Here is a 22228-nt window from a genome sequence, read left to right on the forward strand (position 1 = left end):
AGAAGCAAGAAGAACAGGAGCAACAGCCTCTCCTGGGCTGCGAGGTCCTGCCAAGCCACTCTCAGCCCTCAGCTGGAGGCCCAGCAGCAGGGCCCTGCAGCCCACAGCCCCATTGGCAGCCTGTCAGAGCCAGGCTACAGCCACCTTCAAGGCAGAGCATGAGACATTCTGTTCGGCTGTCTCTGTTTTGATCTCAGGGGCTTTCGCAGAAGGTTGTATGTGAACGGCAGATCTATGTTGTATTCACCTTTTGCAATTACTCTGTCGTAGTAGTAAGTTGCAGAAATGACTAAGTAAGGCTTTACTTTCCTTCTTGAGCCTCTGCAAGCAGAAGGGTCAGGAAAACTAACAAGCAACCGGGACATTTGGGCAAACAGCCTGTAGAAGAGGAAGGTGCTGCTTGTTCCGTGTTCCACCACCCCCAAGCACATGGATAGGCCTGGATGAAAAAAGGTGAAGCAGGAAGAGGAGATTCAGTGCAAGCAATTGCCCCCCTCCAAACCAACAAACCTCAGACAGGATTGACAGGATTAGCACATGTATTCTTTTCATTTTTGTTGTGAAACTGCTAGAAATCCTGAGCAAAAAAATGGCTCACAAATAAAAAGAGAAAGAGCTGCTAGTGAGACACAAAAGACAGCAGCAGAAAGAGTGAGTACCTTCGTAAATCTTGACAGACACCTCCGGCTTTGAAGGGCGAACTATTTGCTGTGATTTCTGAGAAGTCAGGAAGCATAATGAACCAGAACAAGAATCACGTATTCCTTTGGAAACAGAAATGCTTGACCCTTTCTTATTACCCAGGTAAAAGCTTGACAAATCCCAGTCTGCAAACTTCCAGGAGTCACCAAGTCTGCTGATCAGAGCAAGCAGACACACACACACACGCTGTTGGTCAACCTCTTCAGATCTTGGGGATCAACATCACAACTGCTGTCAATCCTGGAAGTACACCCGATACCTCTCCCAAGCATCCGCAGCCAAAAAGACTGTCTAATGGAGTAAGAATTTGAAATTTTCATCCATAGTTTTCTTGGTGGGATGTCTAACATCTAAGGAATACTGTACCTAATTTTATACTTTTGCTTTCTTTTTTATGTGTAGATATATACACACACATACATGTGTGAAATCTTAGATATACATAGACACAGAAGTATATAAATATAGAATTTGTAGTATCTTAAAATAACTGAACTTGGAAGGACTTTTGGCAGTCAACAGCGTATGCCCCCTGAGCTAGATCAGGTTGCCCAGGGCTCTTAATGAAGAGTATCAGAGTCCTTCTACAGAGTCTTTACTCCTGGCAAGACTGCTACTGTGGAACACTGAGTGCTAGGAAGCATTTTAAAAGTATCTCTTAGGTGAGGTTTTCAAAAGTCACTGGGTTACGCCCCAACAATAAACTAGAAATCCAACTTTGTTTCCATTATTTTGAAAACCTAACCGACAAATTGATTTTTCACTGTTAAAATATTCCATTTTCCCTATAAATTCACTAACTGCTTTTTAGTGACTGCTTTTTCCATTTAAAAAAAGAAAAATCAACGCAGAGTGCAAGATACTCCCTATTAGAGCTCAGGACGGCTGAACAGTTTGACTTCACCCTGTTTTGGATTAGGTGTGCACATGTTTGCATTATTTTTTTTTTTCTTTTTTTTCCAGATATTTCAAAATTTTACATGTGGTGGACGTGATCTTACACAATCTTAATAAATTAACATCTACTATGGAAGCAACATATTCTTTAATTCAGATTGAAGCACTAAGTAACATTTAGACCAACAAATACACCCTTCAGATTAATGGTGGAACAAAGAGAAAAAGCATGCGCGTGTGCACAAGCTCTTCAGTACTTCCATTCACATCCAATTACATCCAGCTGCCAATCTGACATCAATGAGAACATATGAAAGACAACTTGGCACATCCATTCCATTTGATTAGCCGACAGGGGATACAGCTTGTCAGTCAAATAACCCCTCTTCCCCCAAAAAACTCGAGGGGTTTGTCATCAAACGTTCCATCAGATCAAGTGGGAGATTAAACTGCCTTCAAAAAATTCTGACCACTTCTGCTCCCTTCTTTCTTTAAGTGTTCAGTTTACCAAAGGGATGGCAGTAATATCAGCTCAAACTTAAAGGTCAGCTCTACTACAGTTTAAGTAATATTAAAACAATTTAATACAAGTAATGGGGTTTGTGTATCTTATTTTTGATACATACAATCACAGTAACTATTTTTCAACTGCTTAACTCTTTTCCTTCCAAGACCTTTACTAGATTTTCTAATATTTCCAGATATTATTATTATATTCTACACTGTATTTCTGCAAGTAACTACATAAAGACTATCACATTCTGTTTCAGCAATTACAAAATGGAGTAATTTTTGGCTTTATACCATCAACATGCATCAAAGTAACTCAGCTGAAAGCGGTGGAGTCATTCCAGCTGTGGATACCTAGAAAATACACCGTGGTAATCTTACATCAATATCACAGAGCATCATTATTATTTAATTAAATAAACAGCTTTTAAAACGTGTTCTACTCTAAAACGCAAACCATGGTTACCAAGGAAAATGAAAATCTGAGACATTTTTCTCCGCATAATAAAGTTCTTAAGCATATAAAATGGTATCTACAAAATTTTCCATCTCAAGATTTGATGTAGAGCTCCAAAAGAAGGTTCCTATGCTGCACCAAAGGGAACTAAGTATGAGGAGAATTCCAAAGGACAGCAATTCAAAAGACCTCTCTACATTTTCACATTGATCTATCATCAAAATGTATCCAAACTTTGGGGACACAGACACTAGACAGAGAAATAACTACAGTATTTTCATGTGGGTTGGAGCAGCACTTGGCTACAATTTTTTTGCAGCTCAAGACCTCTTCTTTGATTTCCTTGCCCTTTCTCAATGTGAGTTCTGACTTTTTTTTTTTTTTTTTTTTTTTTTTAAAATGCTAAGTGGCTTATTTAGCAGCTATTCTAGTCACTGACTTTGGAAAGTCCAGCCTGTGATTTAACCACATAGCATTTTCATCTTTCACACAGACTTGGCCATATAACTGATACCTGGGAAATAACAAGTCACTGACTGGTAAGCATTAAAATGTGATTGCTCACCTTTGAGAATTAGCAGGCAGCCACCAGCTCTTCCTAGTGCAAATCACAGGTAATTTTGACTATCCACAACTAAAAACAAATCCCCTTTACCATCAAATAATGGATATATTTGTATCACCAATGTGTACAAAGACCATTGGGAGGCTGAATACCTAACAGGAGATAGCTAGAAGTTGTTAACAACTTTGTTGGACAAATCCTGGAAAAGGAAATTAGAAAATGAAATAATTTGTTTGGATATTAACAGACTGAAAAATACAGGAGGAATTATCCACAGTATTAGCATTCCCCACAAAAATTGCTTCTGAAGTTTTCCAGCATCTGCCTTTGAGACATTTTATTTGTGGAACAGAAGATGCACACCAGTAGCTTTCTTCATAGCTAACATACCTTGTATTCTGCAGCAGTGGGCAACTGAAAGCCTGTGAGCTCACCATAATTCTTGGTTCTGCGAATCTGCTTGATCAATGATGCTTGGGAAGAGTCAAAATTATGAGCCTTCATAGCAGCTGAGAGTACTCTAACCCAAAGAATACAAATCAAACCAAAAGGGCACTAACAGATTAGCCTACGGTGGCCCTGTAAATTCTTCGATGCCCCAAAGCAAAGCTTGCCATAGGCAGATAAGCAAAGCTCACGTTCTGTACTGCTGGAAATACTTTGTGCCTCCTTATTAAAAAATTCACACAGTTGGAGGTGAACTAATTGAGGTGGTGGTGACAGTAACACAGAAGGCACTTAAAATGTAATTAAGCCATGATCAGAAAAGGGACACATAAGGGAGAAAGCGCTCAAAACAGAGACTCCAGGGAAACACTAGATTCGAGCAAAACCGAGAACAACTGTGTAAACCACGTTCAAAGACATTTATATATACTGCTAAAAGAATCTGTGCAGATAGCAATTCAAGCACTAAGGCCACAGCTAACGGGGGAAAAAAAAAATACCTTTGGTTTAGATAACCTTCACATGCTTTAATGCCCATCACAGAGACAGGTGTTTCGACAGGAAGAAGAGGGCCCTACCCTGCATCTGAGTGATTCTGAATCATGCTGGGGATTTAAGAATGCTACAGGAGCATTAACTATTTCATTGTTTTCATTTTATTCTATAAAAACACGCTTTAGCCCTACTGCTAGCTGTTCTGGAAGGACTGTAGCAGCAACTCTCACACACTGAAAAGCACGGTTCACACATAGACTCGCTACATTGAAGAGGGGGAAAAGTAAACAAAACAAAAAGTAAAAACATAGCAACAATCAACTTCACAATCTTGACTTAACACATATAACCAATTTTTTTTTGTGACAAACTCTGTGGTCTAGAGAAACTTAGCCTACAGAATTTAGTGCCTGTTTTTCCCCGTAGTGTTAACTATTTTACAGAGAAAAAAAAAATGTATCAGAAAAACATACAAGCTAAGATTCAGTTATGTAAGGAATTGTTTTCAGATTAAAAAAAAAGGAGATGCTTAAATATTTTTTTGCACAGAGTTTTCTTGTAGCAGACTGCTTTAGGTTTTAAACCAACCTTAAAGCTCTTTTGCATTGCTTTTTCCTATTAAATTTGTTTCCTGCAAACCTGCTGAGTTCAGAGTCTTCACAAGAAACAGTTCCCCCATAGGGTACAAGTCACATGTGGATTTTGTCTTTTTTCACATTATCCACCATTTGGTATTGTCTCATTTCCCTACCAGCTGCTTCACCGCTTCCTGAGCTGCACCATCTCATACTGCGTCTGATATTAGACACAGCAGTGACAGAGCAAATGGGAAATAAACAGCACAGCTGATCAGGACAACTGGCAAAGGATGCAAGCAGCACATCCAGAAGTGGCTATGAGTGAAAAAACCCCACATTTGTTTGTAGGCGCTTAAATTGCTTCTCTTTAAAAACAGAGGAAGATCCTCTCTGACTCGACTCTAATCAGACAGAGCTCTTATAAATCCGTCTGATTCCTATTTCAGTGAACACATGAAGAACTGAGCACTGAATTAGGAGCAAACACTTTGTAATGATAGAGCTCCCAGTGGAGGGGGAAGGAAGGGCTTGGACTCAGCGGGGTTGAACACGAGGATGACTGAAAACCAAGGATGTGCAGTGAGCTGCCATGCAGCAATGAAGGATGTGAACATAGGACAAAGAACCATTTTCACCGGGCTAACAAAAAGTACTTATTTGAACCATCTCATCAACACCACACACATTCAGAAGGGCACGCGCATCCCTTATCAGTCTCCCGTTCCCACATCTCCCTGGTTCATTTCAATTCAAAATGAAGAATGTATAAACAGCGAGGAATGAACAGAGACACACCAGGACAGAAAACAAAACACTGAATGAGAAGCAGCCTGTTGATGCACTGCTACTGAAAAACTTAAGAGATACTGACCAGAAAATTTCACAAGTCGGTATTTTCTTGTTTAATCAAAATCATAGCATGGTTTGGGTTGGAAGGGACCTTAAAGATCACCTAGTTCCAACCCTCAAGTTGTCTTGCTTAGACTAGTTTGCTCGAATTATAACAGGCAGATTTGTTAAGCATGTTTTGAGGCTAAATTTTACAAAATAATCATATAAACACCATAAAACAGTGTTGAATGTTGCCAAGACACCAAGTCAGTAAACACCTCGCTTGCAAAGAATCTGCTACTGAACTCTTAACCACTTCAGACACTGACAGATCTCTTACCACTGCTATTGCAGCTACTTTTTATTTAGCACTTTTATTCATTTTAATAATAATATTTACACAATAAAAGAAAATAGCCTTTATGTTCCTTTTTTCCCCCATTTAGTAAGACTTATTAGCCTTTAAAATATTTTATGCATGTAATTCTTCTAAAAAGATCATAAAATTAAACTGAAATATAGGTACTTGCTAGCAACATTATTCCACTCAATTGACAGTCTAGATAAATCCATTACCATAGCCAATTTGAGGACTGAGCGTTTTTTCAGTAACTAGAGAAAAACCTGAAAATACTGAAATCTGATGCCTGAGCACTCAATTGATCACAATAGATATCTAAATTGGAGCACCAAGTTACAGCAAAGAAGCATCTTGTTTATGTCCGCTGTGCTGCTACCTCACATTCAGGTACGGGATTTAAGGCAGCACATGGAAAGATGAGTGGCAGGTGTCTCTCTCCTTTTTCCTAAGACATCAGGAACTGTATAAAGGAAGAGTTTTCTAACCCTCATCATGGTCATTTGACCCAAATCCGATGCCACAGACGATGGAGCATTATTAAAGCACGAGGAACCATAAGCTTCACGCTGCCAAAACGGTGACAGAAATGATCGGTGGTGTGAGAAGTTTGGTTTATTTGAGTGGAGCTTTTCAGGGATGACGATAATTATCTGTGAAATGAATATTCATCACATGGGTGAATTCAAGGCTGAGTAATACTTCACTGGAGAGTGGGACAAGTGCTAGGGGAGAAGTTGGCCAAAGCAGACACAGCTCACTCTGTACTGAGGTCTAGTGCAGCTGTGTGACACACAGATGGGTGCCAGGTATTCACAAACTAGAGAAACAGCCTGCAGTAGGCAGACCTGTCCCCTCTGTTAGTTTCTAAATTCTAAGCTGAACATTAGCTAAATAGCTTTTATATCCCTGACGGTATGCTCAGCTCTCCTCCAATAAATACACTACTGCTATTATTTCTGCAAGAAGTAAATAGCACTGAGGTATCCAACGCCACCCCTTTCCTTTTCTCCACAAGTCCAAAATTCTTCCCTATCAGAGAACATCTGGCTTGCTTAGAGTAATAAAAATTGTCACAGGCAGCCATTTTAAAAGGTACAGTCTGTCTCCACCAATTTCTGTGCTAGCGGCACAAGCCTCCAGCTAGCTGAAGTGAACGCCTGGCAACTGACCCAGAAGCACAACGGGACTGAAGTAAGAGAGTTTGACTTTATTTATTTATGAGCTTTTAATTTTTCTTTTAAATAGATGTTATCAGACTGGGGGCGGGGGGCGTGAGTGACACACTAAAAGAAAATGTTTGCTTGCCAGAAGTCCTCAAATGTTTTTTTTTTTTTTTAAAAAAGCAATGTAGAAAGCGGACTGGACTATTTTGAAGGACCTTTCCTTTCATGATGAAAAACGAGTTGAACAGCTACATGGAGTGACAGAGACTTGAGAACACAGAGAGGAGTCCAAGAGGACAATGAAGAGAAAAGGAAACACTACCTGTATCTTCTGGCTCCAAACCAGCGCAGAGTGAAGCTGTGACAACCCTGAACTGCAAACCAGTAGTATTTGAGTAACAGTATCTAAACCTAAAACCTGTGGTGAAGGCAGTGCTACAGGTGAACGCAGTGTGTCACCACCTGTCCGCCTGCTCCAGAGTCACACGGAAGGCAGGTGCGACCCAGCCCGCTGCCCAGCGCTGTCACTGATCTCCTGTCCCTGCGCTACCTCTGGGAAGCAAGCCAAAACTTTAACACTGGACAGTACCACTAAAGTAGTAAAAGCGTGAGGAGGAGCCAAGAGATACTTTAAGAACGTGCATCAACAAGCTCTTCAGAAGTCTGATCCAGCAGCTAGGACGTAAAGACAGACAAATAATTCAGTAAGTAGGTGGCTGACTTTTTAATTGTCTGAAAGCAGATTTGTTTCTTAAGCATAGAATAAAAGCAAACTACTAGCATCCTTCTCCCCAAACACTTAAACTCTACAAATCAATAGCCAACAATTAATTGCAAACGTTAAATAATCGCTACTACAATATCAGCTTAAACTCATATCATACCTATAAGCATAATTCTCTACTGATACCAGGAAGAACTGTATCCTTAGAATCAACAGTTTGATTAATCCTTTGAGAATCTCTAGGCAAACCAAACCAACCAAATAAATCCTACAAGTATTTCCTTTCCAAACCCACTAATTATACACTTTTGATGAAACACTACTCAAGGTTAGGTATTGACACATGCTACAAAACGTAATTTGTAATGTACTTCTTTGTTGTTAAAAAGATTATTTTCTGACTTACAGTAGTATGACCAGTGAAGTCAAAGGACTGACTGCATACAGAATTAGTATTAAAAACAGACCTGTGTCTTTCATATTTTTATCCATAAGCAGAAATGCAAAATTAATTTTCTCCTGTGTCTTCACAGAAAAATTCTACAGAAAACAAACAGTCTTAATCCAAAGATCAAAGCAAAACACAAAACTGCATGTCAGATAGCTTCTCTTAAGATTAAAAAACCCAAACCCATAAAAATTAATTAAGGAAATTAATCATTGGGAAATGAATTTTTACGAAGATCAATAAAACCCCCAAAATATCTTTGAAAACTCCTCAAGCTAAGTTTAAATGCCGAAGTGGCAATGAAAACCATCAAGCAGCATAACAAAATACCATCTTGGCATAATGCATTCCTGAGTAAAAATGCCTAAGTCGGTATATTCAGTTTTAGCTTTACCCATAGAAGCAGTATAACGCTGAAAGCTTCGCCCGTGCTAACCAGCTAGGTGAAGGGTAAGCTTTGTCCTTTCTCACAGACACAAGCCGAGCGTGTTCTGACATTAAACTGTGTTGTGCCCAATAAGATCATGCAAACAGATACTCCAGTAAATGTATTACTCTCTTGCTCATTTTACATTTTTCAGTAGAACTCAGTAAACGTCACTGACTATAGAGCTGACTCAGAAAAGGTGGATACACAGGAGGAGAAAAGAAATACATTTAAAGAAACAAAGATGCACTTTATGTGATGGCAGACACAAAGGGAGGAGGAGCGCTGCCTATGCAGATAGGTACTGCCTGTTCATCGTTATTTTTACAATAGGTAACAGACAAGATGGTCATCCGAGATACGCTCACATGAATGAAGATTTATCCAGTAAGAACAGGCAAATAATTTCCTTTTTTCCTTTCTCAACTGACATACAAGAATTTTTTTCATACCGTGCCCTTTCTCTTCGTTAATTCTGTATTTCCTTCCAGAGACCCAAAGATAAACCAATTTTGTAAGCTGTCCCCAAGTACAAAATGTGAAAAGGAACTACAGCAAGAAGAAATTACTAACACTTTTTCCAAGCAGCACAGCAGAATACCTTTGGGGGCAACTTGTCTAATATTTATCTATTTAAACTCTCAGTAACTGACTCCAGTTGCAAAGAAAAACCCCCAATTGGTCCAAAGTTAGCATGCATGTGCACACACATCTGATTCTGCATTTCCTTTAACATTTTCCATTGGTGCAATGAAATCCCAGAAAAAAATCCTGGCTATTTTTCTGGATTAAACGGGGTAGGGTAAAAGATTGTACCTTAAAGTAATGCAGGCATTGTACTACGTCAGTACTACACGCATACCCTTCTGAACTTATACACACATTTGTAGTGACAAATATAAAAATTCCCACAGAAATAACATGAGGAAAACATTATCAAGAAATTTTAAAATGAATTCCTGCCTCCAGCTTGAACAGAATAACTAATTTTATGTAGGGCAATACACAACCCTTTGATTTCTACTAAAAATTATTTAGTAACAATCAATTTCTTTGATTTCATTATTAGGAAGGATTAAAACTATGTCCCAAACTTACATCAGTCTACCACATAACCAGTGTCCTAATATGATTTGTATATAAAAAAAATTACAAAGTTCTCGTCTTGATTACAGCAGCGTAAGAAGTTACAGAACTGTTTCTCTTCAACAGATGGTGAAAGAGACCAAGCTAGCAGACATCGATTTCACGCAAATGTTTGAAAAGAAGAAAAAAGTTTGATATGTTCAAATTAAATTGAGTGCAAATGTTTCAAACAATATTTGAAGTTGTTCTTTGATCAGAATTAAAAAACTTTTATCCCCAAGAAAAGCGCACGCATGTTGCACAGGACAGGAAAATACATCTGAAAAAAGAAAACTACATCTTTTCTTCACTAGTGTTGTTAACTGCATTTCTAGTTATCATGAATGCTTGCTTTTATTACATCCCTCCTGAACAATATTGAAGTAAATCATGCAAGCCTCTTGCATGATGCCAGAAGTACAAAATTCTAGTTAATCCGTGAAAGCACAAGTGAGCTGTCATCTGTAAGATTTAGGAAAAAAATTACGACTCACCAATTGAATGAATTAAGAAACTCACATACCCATAAAATGATCGCTACATTTTCTGCATTTCCATTTCTGTAACTTTTACATATCACAAAAACTCCTTCTAGGATATATTTTATTACATTATCCTGTTAAGAAAACCATACGTGAATAATCTTTGCTCTGTAAGTTAAAACGAAGAGGAGCTCAAGTTTTGATGTACTTCTGAACACCAACCACTTTCATGCTCTTCATATTTAGAAGCAAGCGAGCCTTAACAATTTCTAGCAAATAGTTCGCTGCTTATGTTGTTGTCCACAGGAACTGTACACCTGTACCAGGAAGCTGAAATCATCAATATTGGAGAACCGTTAGAAAGCTTAAATAAAATCCTCTGATAAATCATGTAGTTTAAGCACATTGGGCCATTTATTCCCTTCCTTACGTCACTTTTAGACCAATACGTCTTCATTTGCTTGAATGGAAGTAATCTTAAATTATGTATGAATTAGCGAGAAAGAGTGTGGCAAATCCAGTGAACAAAGAATTCTTCATTCCGTGAGAGAACTAAAATTCAAATACATTTAAAAACTAGATAAAAATAAGAATAGATTAACCTCCGTTAGCTTAACTAAAATCCATTTTATTAACAGAAGTTTTGCAGAACATTTCATGAATCTGCAAGGAATTTTTCTCAAAGTTTAAGATTACACTAGTTTTTCTTTCTACGGTAGCCTCCAAACAGCCAAAACTCTGTATTTTTTTGAAAGCACGAGGATTGGTTACATCCCACCCGCTCTAGCAGGTCACTTCTGTTGCCTTGCTGCTTGTCCGAAAGGCAGCAGGAGCACGTTCACGTGGTCCCGTTACGCACGCTTTGTGTTTAGAAATGTCACCTACAGGAAACAGGAATAACCTTGGGCATCTCTAGGTTTTTAAAGTTGATTCACTCTTCTTTATTATTTGTTTTCTATTACTGTAATTACAGGAAAAATGTTGTACTAGTAAAGTGATGTAAACAGCAGCTGAATCACGAAATACAGCACCTCTTATTTAGTCTGTCTGCAAAGCGGAGCTCTACGCAGTTCACACTACTCTTCTGTGTTGAGAAAGTGCTAACAGCAGGGAGGTCCAGATTCTTCTCCACTCCCAGGTATGCAGGAAGGGTGTTTTTGGCACTTCAGTCTCGAAGACAAACTTGTCCCACTTCCAGGGGCCACGGGCAGCATAACATGACGCCGTTTCCCTTTACCTAATAACATCTTCTTTACAGCTCTCTATCGTCTGTAGAGCACAGCAACAGTCCTGGCTCACATGATCGGGTTTTTGCTGGCAGTTCAAAAATCATGTGTGAAGCTAAGCACCTTTCGTCTATTAAGTCAGTAGGAACATGACTCTAGCATTGCAGATACTACCGTTTTTGGTTATCAGAAAAAAACACCAGGACTTCTGTAATAGCATATTTCTGAACGCAGTATTTAAGACAGTCCAGTTGCTCATGTTCTTTCTTACCGATGCAACTTCTAGTAGCAGTTATGAATTCCAGGACATTCATACTGAATAAAGCATAGCAATCTTTCAAAAATTTTACAAAACTTAACATTTATGTCGCATTAGTCACCATGCTAATATTATAATTTTAATTTGCTGGCTTCACAAGCTCTTGGTGATTTTCACAGCAACTGTTTATACTTTGATATGCGACTTTTCTAGGTCCTCAGACTATTTTTCCTCAGGTTACAGCTTGAAGTGACTATATCAACCTTACTCAGTATTCACTGGTTTATTACATAACTGGTGCTTGTGGGGGTGGTGAAAGAATCGGTCTGCTGGTGTTAAACGTTACCTTATTCCTTCCATGCTGTTTTCTCCATCTGAGTGACAGCCAGCAGGAAACTGATTTTTGAGCAGCCTCCAATAAAACTGAAACTTTGAAAGGAGAACCTAGATTTTAAATCACATCCATAATTTATTTCACATAAACATCTATAAAACTAAGTTCAGAAGTATTTCAGTCTCATTCTCAAAATAAAAACTCACTCAAGCTCTAAATGAGTTAGGATACACCACCCTGCTGTTTATCCAGATACGCAGCAATGTCATCGACTCACTGAGCTACTTCTTGACAGTTCTTAATTTCGAGAGGTACAATCTTCTGACAGATACATAATTGAGAAACCTTGGGAAAAAAAATGTTATTTTGTTTCAGCATCTGCTCCATAAATGAAGGTAAGCAAACCAGATTGCTAGTTCCAGAAAATAAGACAGCCCTTCTTTGTTTCAAGAAGAGTGACATAAAAGACACAGCAAGAATATGTACATTAAAATGGCTGGCAGGACAAATGCAGAGCCGCTCACTGGTTCCCATGTTCTGTAATATTTGCTCATCACTGTCTTGATGTTTGTTCCTATCTTGGTTTTAACGTACAACAGATCTTCTTGGGCACTTTTAGGTGCTATAGGAAGATGCTCTATTAACGTAGCAAGAATATTTTATGGATATGAGTTCAGGCTTTGACAAACCGAATTCCAAAAGGCATTAAGTCAAAAGTTTAAGCCTCTGCTGTAGGTATTCCATTAGTATCGGGCACAGGTTCTGTAAGGATCGTGATATCTCAGTTTCTGTTATACTGGCTGGGTTACTCTCCCCTTCTGACTGTTTTCTATGACTTCTGGCATTTTACACCACAGAAAATCAGTGATTCAGAGAAGAGAATGGAAATTAGCATTGTCATTTGTATCTGTACACTGACAAGTGGATTGTTAAGCTTGTGTAACATTTGGAGAATTTTTTTTTTATTTCTTAGATGAGATTTGTTAGCAGGGGATTGGAAATGCACTGTGACCCTTCTCTAGTTTATTTTCCTTCCCAGTAGGTTTTTTTCCTCACTTTTCCCCCTCTCGCAGATACTCACTTTTCAAATCAAAAGTATTAATTATGAAAAAGAAACTATTTTTGATCATTTAAGGCATTTTTTCACTGAGATGATGGCAGATACTGTAAGACTGGAAGCATCATGACCAGAATGGTGACAGCAGGTTACAAGCTTTTGTAACACAGTTGTGATCTGGGAAGGGAATACTTCAGCCTTGTGGGAAGAGGCTCTTTGCACATTCGGTTTGCTCATGTATTTTGTTTTGACGAGGGGAAGGAAAAGCATTCCCTCTGCGAGACTATGTGAAGTCACAAACATACAGTTTCCTCACCCCAGTTACTCCAAGGAGAGAAATTTCCAATTACTTGGCAAATCGAGAAAGAATATCCAGAGGGGGTCTGAATCTAAGTGCAGCTTTTCCTTCCCTTAGAGGAGAAGGCTGCAGTCCAGGAAGCCACAGGGAACTGCTCATGGCACTGTTTTTCTCTGGGAAATGGTAACATCACCATGATTAGAACACAAACAGCCAAACAAAGCACAGCACGGCACACCAGGAATCCTTATTTCTGCAAGGGAATACAGGAGAAGACAATGCCCTAAAGCTTTAGGAGCGTGGAGTCTTTTACTCTGCTTCATATGCAATTTTTTTTTGGACAACACGAAGCTCATAAACACTCCGACCAGATGGTGTAACGTACAGCAGCAGGAGACGGAGCTTATTAGCTATCGCTTTCTTCTGCTAGTATACAGCCCAGAAATCTGAAGGACCTTTAAATCACCCTCTACTGAAAGCTGAGTCCCTTTCATGAGACAATACGAGGGATATGTTGTGTGCCCTTACACGGGCATCACTTCTTCATTACGTTTAGAAGATTTTCTAAAATTAGCAAAATAATGTTGTAGACAACACTGTCTACACTGTTTTAAGACAACATATGGCACTTGCAAACAAGTGAAAAAAGATTCTAATAATACAAAATACCTCAACAGTTTTGATACAACCCCATCTAGTAACAGTATGTTACCACAAGCCTTCTATGTTATTTTTTTTTTGGTATTTTCTTCCTCAAATTACAGAATTTCAAGAAAAGTGCTTGCAAAAGTAATTGGTTTCCTTTGTAATGAGCCTGTTCCTACCTTTCCTCTCCCAGAACTCAGGAATGCTTCATTCCATTGTGCTACAATCACCTTCCAAAACAACTCAATACACAGCTCTAAACAAATTATGCAGCTTAAAGGTTAAAAAAAAAATCCCATCCTTCATTAACCCACAAACCTCATCAGAAAGAAAACACTGGGAACAATAGAAGTAACCAGCTGCAGAGTTCAAAAGTCCCACATTTCTAAAAGCCTGCATAGCAGTAGTTCTTTTAAGTGAGAGTTTTTCTTTTCCTTTTACATTTTTTCTTGTCCTTTTCAAAACTAATGATCTCCCCTCCAGCTGTAAACATTAAAAAAAAATCATTTTACCATGTCCTGTTTACATGTCAATAAATAGCCACTATAATATTCTTTATTTTTATAGTCTATTACATGAATACTACTGGTAAAGACTCCAAGATGTGCAACTAGCAAGTGGAGCTGTACTGAACTGTTCTACCCTATTCCACTGACCACTGGGTTAGCAGGGGATAGACCTTCAGCTCTACCCTCTTAACATCAACAAGAGTTTGGGAATGCTCCCGATAATATTTTTCCCTTCATTAATTGCTTTTTGTGGAAGTTTAAAAGCACAGAGTCCTAAATTCACCCAGGTAAGTGCCCCAAATCTCTATTAAAACAAAGAAAAAAAATCATAGCTGCTCTCCTGGCAACAATTTCCTCTGGGAGGGCTCACAAGATCACAACTCGCGGTACGTTACAGTATTACTCCAGTGTTATGCAGCACAGATTAAGAGGAGAAGCTAATAAAGATTGGCTTATTTACCTTTACACGTCATTTAAAAATAAAAGTAATTGAAACAAAAAGCACAGGCTACATACAGCTCAAATTCAACTCTCCATGGCCCTGGTACAGACACAAGGCTGATCTGCTGCCCTGAATGGATTTACATAGATCTTAAATCAGAGGAGAACGTGGCTATTACGTAAAAAGCTTTTGCTACTTCACAGATGACAAAAACCCACCATGACATTTTCCTGACAGGACAATTTCCTACCAGTGCTTGTCAGCACGTCTTATATTTACATTTATGATCCTAAGTGAAACTGGTTTTGACTGATCATATGATGTTAACAGTTACATGTGTTTAAAGTTTCCTTCCTGGTAAGCTTAAATTTGCCGAACTTCAAAGCATTGCAAAACAGACCACCAGTTTCTGCATCACGCATGTAGTTTTTCCTTCTAGGGAAAGAAAGTGCTTTTCAGCCCGGGAACATTTCCATTGCCTACCTACCCTCATCGCTGCTGGAACGCAGCGGAGGGCAGAAGTGCGAATAGCATGGCAACAGCAGAGGCTAAAAGATCAAGAACGAAACGGGAGTGGCCTTAGGCTGAAGAGCACAGCTTTCTCACGTTGTGACCCAGGCCTCTTCATGAAGCCAATGGAGTTCATTCGGGGGAGATTCTGAACATTCAGCTTGACCTGTTACCTATTGCTCTTGGAGACAATTTTACATACCATCTCTACAAAACATTTAACATGTTACCAATCTGCAGCTTTTGTCCTACAAAAAAAAAGTTTTCCTTACTTTTTGGGCTAAAAGCAGAAAAGGTCATTTCTTTGTGAAGCACGCTAAAACGTCATTTCCTAGAATACTAGTAATGCTGCTTTTTTCACCCAGATTTACCAGAAAATATTTGCTGTTGGATCCTCCCGATAGGAATAATTCCAGTTTGCCTTGTCCATAATGCACTTCAATGTATTTATCTTGCCAGGAAACACACGTTTGTCTAACCAGAAATTTACCGCCATATGCTCATATTGTTAACGATCAATAAACTTTATCCTGCCAATGACTCAATCCCAGATGCTTATCCTATCAGGAATTCATGCCTCTAAACTAGTGTTTTCTACAAATCTATAATTAACGTAAAAGCCATAAAGCTCTTTTGTACTGCCACTATTTGTAAAGTAACACTCCTTTCATATTTACTGTGGTGGAAAGAGAGAAAACTGTGGAAGAAAACAGTTCTAATGATGTAAACATGTCACAAATGAGCTAGAAGTGCAATCTATCTATGGTACAAGTACAAGAATATTCTTCCTCACAGCCAGGTCCATCAATGAGTTTCCTAGCAAGAACAACATTTCTGACAACTTCTGCCAATTCTACCCCATCTCTTTCAAGTACAAAACACTGTGTTTACCAATCCTTCCAAGAATTAATTTACTATGTTTGCCAATATCCCCAAACTATATGATACTGGGTCTGCCAGGAATTTATTTCATAAGATCATCTTGCCAGAAAGAGATATTGCAGATTTACATATCTTCAGATAAACAGGAGTTTGAACATTCCAGTGACTATGAGAATGCATTTTAAGATGTGAACATTATGCAATTAGATCTGGCTCTTCAGGAGTCCGAGAGACTTTGTCAGGCCAGTTTTGTATATGCTCCCCTTGAGTTGTGAGGCCAGTAAAACTTAGCTCAGCTTGACACAGTCTGGGGTGTTATTTGCTAAATCTGGAATGGTCAGATAACTGGAAGTTTCTGATGCAAATAACTCAAGACACATTTTATCTTGCACTGAACTCTCCATGAGGGACAACAGTACTAGACCTCAAGAATAACACCTAGAAATTACTGTTTAATGTATAGATTAATTCTGTATTTAGTGGGGGTTTTTCTTTACTTTTTTTTTCTTTCATATTCCTATCTAAGACATGCGAAACCAACCAATAAATCATTCCTCTTTGAAAAGTAAGATTTGAGATACAGTATCAGGAAATGTAAGGAGTACAAAAATATTTAAGCAGTTAAGTATTCTACATTTGGATATTGTTCTCAATCTTTAAAACAAAACATCTCTGAAATTTGCAAGATCACATGGCTTTTGAAACAAAAAGTGTTTCGCAAAATCCTAACAGCGCTATTCAAGTCTGTAGGATAAATTTGAGAACTCTGAAAATGTTTCCTTTGAGTTCATGCGATGCAGAGTTCTGGTTTATACAGACTGTCTATATATGCAAACACATAAATATGCGTAATGATTTTACATAATCTCAGATTTCAACTGAAACTTTTCATAGAAATAAATCCTCAATATTGATAGTAACAATGAAACGGTCAAACTGCTCATAACAAAAAACTTCACAAACTGCTGATATATATCAGTATTTTGAGCAGTAAATTACATTTTACTCTGAAGCTATTTACTAGATTCAGGTGACTGCCCAAGCTAATTTATTTAACCTGCCACGCTTAAGTAGCCAATACAAATTCTTCCATAAATAATCTAAATTAGTGATTCTTTTCATAAAATTAACTACATCAGCAAGGACACCCCTACGCTTGTTCCTGTTATAAGCGTCTCAACTTTTTTTGTTCTGAAACAACATTCTTCTTGCATTCCATCATTAGAGCTTGTTTGATTGCCATCTCTCCCTTCATCATTATCACTTCATTCGTAACTCTTACTACGTGCCTGTTTTCTCATCTATCCTCTCATCTTTCGTGGATGAAGTTCATGGATTTTATCCTCACTGTACAATCCATTAATTCATCACACATTCAGTACAAGTTCTGGTTCAGCTGTAGCTAGAGAAGAATATCATGTCACTACCTGGAGATACAACTACGGATGCCCCTTTGGCTTTACTATGTCGGTATTTTATGCAATAATCTTAAGCAACAGCGTGGTACAGCGCTTTCCTTGCAGAACAATCCTCTTTGACAAGGGGTGCTGTGGGGTTTTGGGTTTGATTACTGCCCCCCACCCCCACTCCTTTTTTTTTTTTTTACATTCCAACTATGTGACAACCGTAAGAAAAACTTTTTAAAGATTCTGATGAGGAATTTTAGAGAAGAATGGATTTAAAACAAATTCCATCTCAGTTTTATAGATTCATGCCAGATTCGGAGTCCAAAAGTGACCTTGATTTTTTACTGGTATTGACTGGGCAACTACCAAGAGTCACCAAGAATTCTCCAACACCCAGGCCCCATACCATGAAACCTGCTGTGCTTTTGGGAGTAACACACTAGAAATGTAAACAAATCAAACGCTGGCTGAACTCTGAAATCTTCCTCAGCTTTACAAACTTTACTCAACAACTTTTATATTTCAAATCTATCTTGCTTGCCAGGCCAAACATTTAGGTTCAATTTGTGGCAGAGGAAAACCGTATGATTTAAATCACTAGAATGATATAGGGATGAAGTCCCAGGAAGCCAGATATGCTTCGCAGTGCAACTCAGTTACACCAAACTGAATTTGTCACAGGAGAAAACTATGATTTCCAGTACAACAAGCAAAGTTCGACTCCATCCTTACAAACCGGTACACAAATACATGTTTTTAAAAACACTTTTATGCTTAATAACAGAATAAAGCAACCAATATATATTAAATAACAATATACTGACTTAGACAATTCAGGAAAGAAGGTGCCTAGAGTATGTGTTTAAGTGCTGCCCTGTATATCGACAAAGTACTGTAGAAGCTTGTGATTTTCTACGAACACGGACATCAAACCTCATGCTGTAGTTTGAAGCAGTACAAGACTGTATGGCTTCCAAGAAGAAAAATACCAATGCTTGTAAAATAGAAGATCTGCAAATTCATACAGTATCTCCTAAAAATAAATTTGAATGGAAAAATCTTGGGGCATGTATTTGCAATAAAATCATCTTACACGAGTGTAAAATACTTGGTCTGCGGAAGCATAAATCTGATTCCTAACCGGTCACTCCTGAGTAAGTGAGGTAAGTTCATGCCTGACAACTTCTTGCAGCAATGCATGCTAATTTGACCGTTTCTCCAAAATTACTAATGCGATTGCTTTCAGAGGCACTGTTCTGGAAGAATAAATTCAACCTGTGACACACAGGCTGGTTTCTTATGCCTACAATAGAGTGATCGCAACCCTTTTATATGTGTCCGAGCTAGCGATGCTACAGCTAACGTGAATACCAACAGCAGCCAAGCTTTGCAAATGGGGAGCTCTTCAGAGGCCATGCTTTCATAGCCAGAGGTATCAGCAACGATGTAGTTGCTTTAAGTAGATCTACACGTACATTTACATCATCTCCAGTTACAACATAGCCATATCTTAAGGTAACCAAACCATCATAACATGTTCAAGATCAAGTCGTTTGTAAAGAATCGAACACGTAAATCGAGTTTTCTACACAAGACTTTGTTGAAACCTGACTTCATGACTTTTTCTTTCCCATTACTGCAGTTTTGTAACTCTCTGGAGTAAATACATCTACATGGGCCGAGGCTATCTCTGGCAGCTAGGTATTATTTCTCCCATGAATTACAGGTAGTTTCAGACAACACCAGTATTGTGAAAGTAACTTGATTCAGACTATCTGCAGTAAAAACAAAAAGGCTGTAAGACCTATGTAGCACAGCTATTTTGATTTTTGCATTAATTTACACATCACAGAGGAGACATTGTTCAGCTTCAAAAGCCTATTTTTTTCTTCTAAAAAAAGGAAATTATTTTAATATTCAGAAAATTAGAGAAGCCTTTTCTGAGTGAGCGGTGGGGGATTGTGTTGCTTTGTGTGTGTGGTTTTTTGATGGGGTTTTTTTGGTGGTTTTGTGCCATTTTTTTGTGATTTCTTTTTTTAAATTAAGTACCAAAATTTTTAGCTGCGAGGTGCAAGACACGCTATTATGGATCAATTTAACCACTTCCTTGAAGGGCAGGGAGCGACTGCCCCTGGAACCCTGTTGCTGTTAGCTTTAAGCGGACAGGATTCCCGCTGCTTCTGACATGAGCCCCGATTCCTAAAAATATTCACCTTGCCCCACCATCCTGCCCGAATTTGGCAGAGCTAAAGGCAACAGGTATGCCACTTGTCTGTACAAAGCGTGTTAAATGCAGCACGCGGGTTTCCACAAGCAGCAGTCTATCAGGGAATGCTGCAGTAAATTTTGCTCATTTCCTTCTATTTCTTTAGTCTTAGTCTTTAGCTTTTATCTCTTACCAAACAGTAGCTTTTCCTAACCTTAGCTCAACCATCACAAACACAAACATATTTGTCCTAAACTTCTGTCCATATCATGCAAAAGACTAAAAAAGAAACTTAACCATTGGCTTTTTTCACACAATACACTAATTATTTATATGATTAGGAATTTTAAAACTGAAGATAAGTCATTTAAAGAGGATTGTTGCATCTGAATTCATTCATTGGCTTTGTAAGCACATGCAGAGATAGCCTACAACCTCAACGCTGATTTTATACCAAAATGCACACAACATGTGCACATGTAGTAAATAATTCATCAGTGAACATTAGTAAGAAGAGTAACTACCACTAAAGAAATATTTATCTATAGCTATCATGTGATGGTCTCCAGAATACCAAGTCAGTCCATCCTCCTAGAAAAGCAATTTTACTTTGAAAAAATATTTCCTAAATTTCTGATATTACAGGATCGTTAAAAATAGGTAAGAAGTGGGTTGTCACTACAAGCCTTTGAAAACAAAATGCTTGTTTGTCTGCTGACACATGATACTGTTTCATAGTAAGTAATCAGAAAGTAATAACCGTAATTAGCAGATAAAACAAACAATTTACCTTGCGTGGACTGGTCAATGGTTTTTCTTTTTCTGCTATGACTGTTATAATTAAGCCTCAGCTCTTGGCTATATTCATTCAGAGTTTCTCTTGAGTCATAAGATTGCCTTTGCTTTCCCCCATCTTCACTTTCATCTGAAGAACTTGTGTAAGTTAGATCCACTTCATGTTTAACTTTTGACAGTGGCTGGTAGGGTTTGCAGTCCATCTGCTCCATCTCTGATTAAATAGGCTCAAAGTCATGAAAACAAGCAACTGGAACTCCTTAAGGAAGTAGTCCTGGAAAAAACCACAACAATCCATTTCAGATATCATATATAAATTTATCTCATTTTATTTTTAGTTGATACAAACCAACTAAATTTTATTAATATCACTATAATCCAGGAAAGAATCTGAACATGTTTTATTTTACTGTTGTACTGCTTAAAAATAGAATTAAAATAACGGCAACTGGAGGAAAAAACCCAACCACAACCAACTCTTAAGCACTATCCCATTAGACCAAGCAATAATTGAACCTTCGGCACAAAATATGTTACAAAAACTTATATTTGGTATTAAAGCTAAGACGGAACAGCTACTATTTCTCTAAAGGGATGCATAATTCATCTTAAGTGAAAAGAACATTTTGCACTTCTAAAATATGAAGCCCAGAAAACAGGAAGTTCACTCTTTGGAAGTATTTTGCTGTAAATTAAATTACATTTAATCAAGAATAAGACTTCGCACTTCAGAAAACCACCAGACTTAGTAAAACCAAAAATACACCACACTATTACTCCATGAGAGCATACAATGGTTCAGAAATGGTCATTTTCCTTTTAGATTGTGTGGACATTTCATCAGGAAGAAGCTTCTACCCTCCAGTACAACCAACCCCTTTTTTCTTCTCCATCTCCTGTCTAAACTCACACCACACAGAGGCTCTACTGATCCTTCTGCAGTCTTCATTTCTGTGTATCATTAAAATGACGTTCAAATCCAGTATCATTAAAATCAAGTGATTTGCAGCTACACATGCAACTGGTGCACTTATCCTGTAAAATTGCCTTCATGAAGGCTGTTTCCATCATTAATTTTCAGGCAAACTCTGTGATGAAATAACAGGGGTTATGGAACACCTTTTACAGCAACATGGTTCACAAACAGGGCACTCCGTTAAAATAAGTTTGGGGTTTGGTTTTTTTAGGTTAACAGATGCTATTAACCTAGCAGAACAAATGTAACAAAAAAGGCACCTGTAAAAATTATTGCTAGAAGACCAAAAACATAGAAGTTAAAAGAAATTTTGCTTAATTAAAAAGCAATTGCTCACAGCTTCTTAATGATTTTAAGGTTAGCAGCAGAGAAGTAAGTTTAATATTCATTTTGGTATCAGCCCATTTCCCATCTGCAACAAGGACTTTTAACCCGGTACATTGCCAGCTGTGAGCATACAACGTGAATCTC

The 22228-nt window shown here is 38.1% G+C and overlaps 1 protein-coding gene across 2 annotated transcripts in view; it reads right to left on the bottom strand.

Moving 5' to 3' along the window:
• Nucleotides 1–20993, bottom strand: part of TENM1 (teneurin transmembrane protein 1) — a 254101-nt gene extending 233108 nt beyond the window's left edge. For both annotated transcript variants that reach the window (XM_086470169.1, XM_086470168.1), the window contains exon 1: nt 20777–20993. In XM_086470169.1, the coding sequence (XP_086326295.1) occupies nt 20777–20993 (217 nt within the window). The remainder of the gene's footprint in view (nt 1–20776) is intronic.
• Nucleotides 20994–22228: the final 1235 nt, after the last annotated feature.

This window comes from Leptosomus discolor, chromosome 9 (genome assembly GCF_034619465.1).
Source record: "Leptosomus discolor isolate bLepDis1 chromosome 9, bLepDis1.hap2, whole genome shotgun sequence".
NCBI classification, from domain to species: Eukaryota; Metazoa; Chordata; class Aves; order Leptosomiformes; family Leptosomidae; genus Leptosomus; species Leptosomus discolor.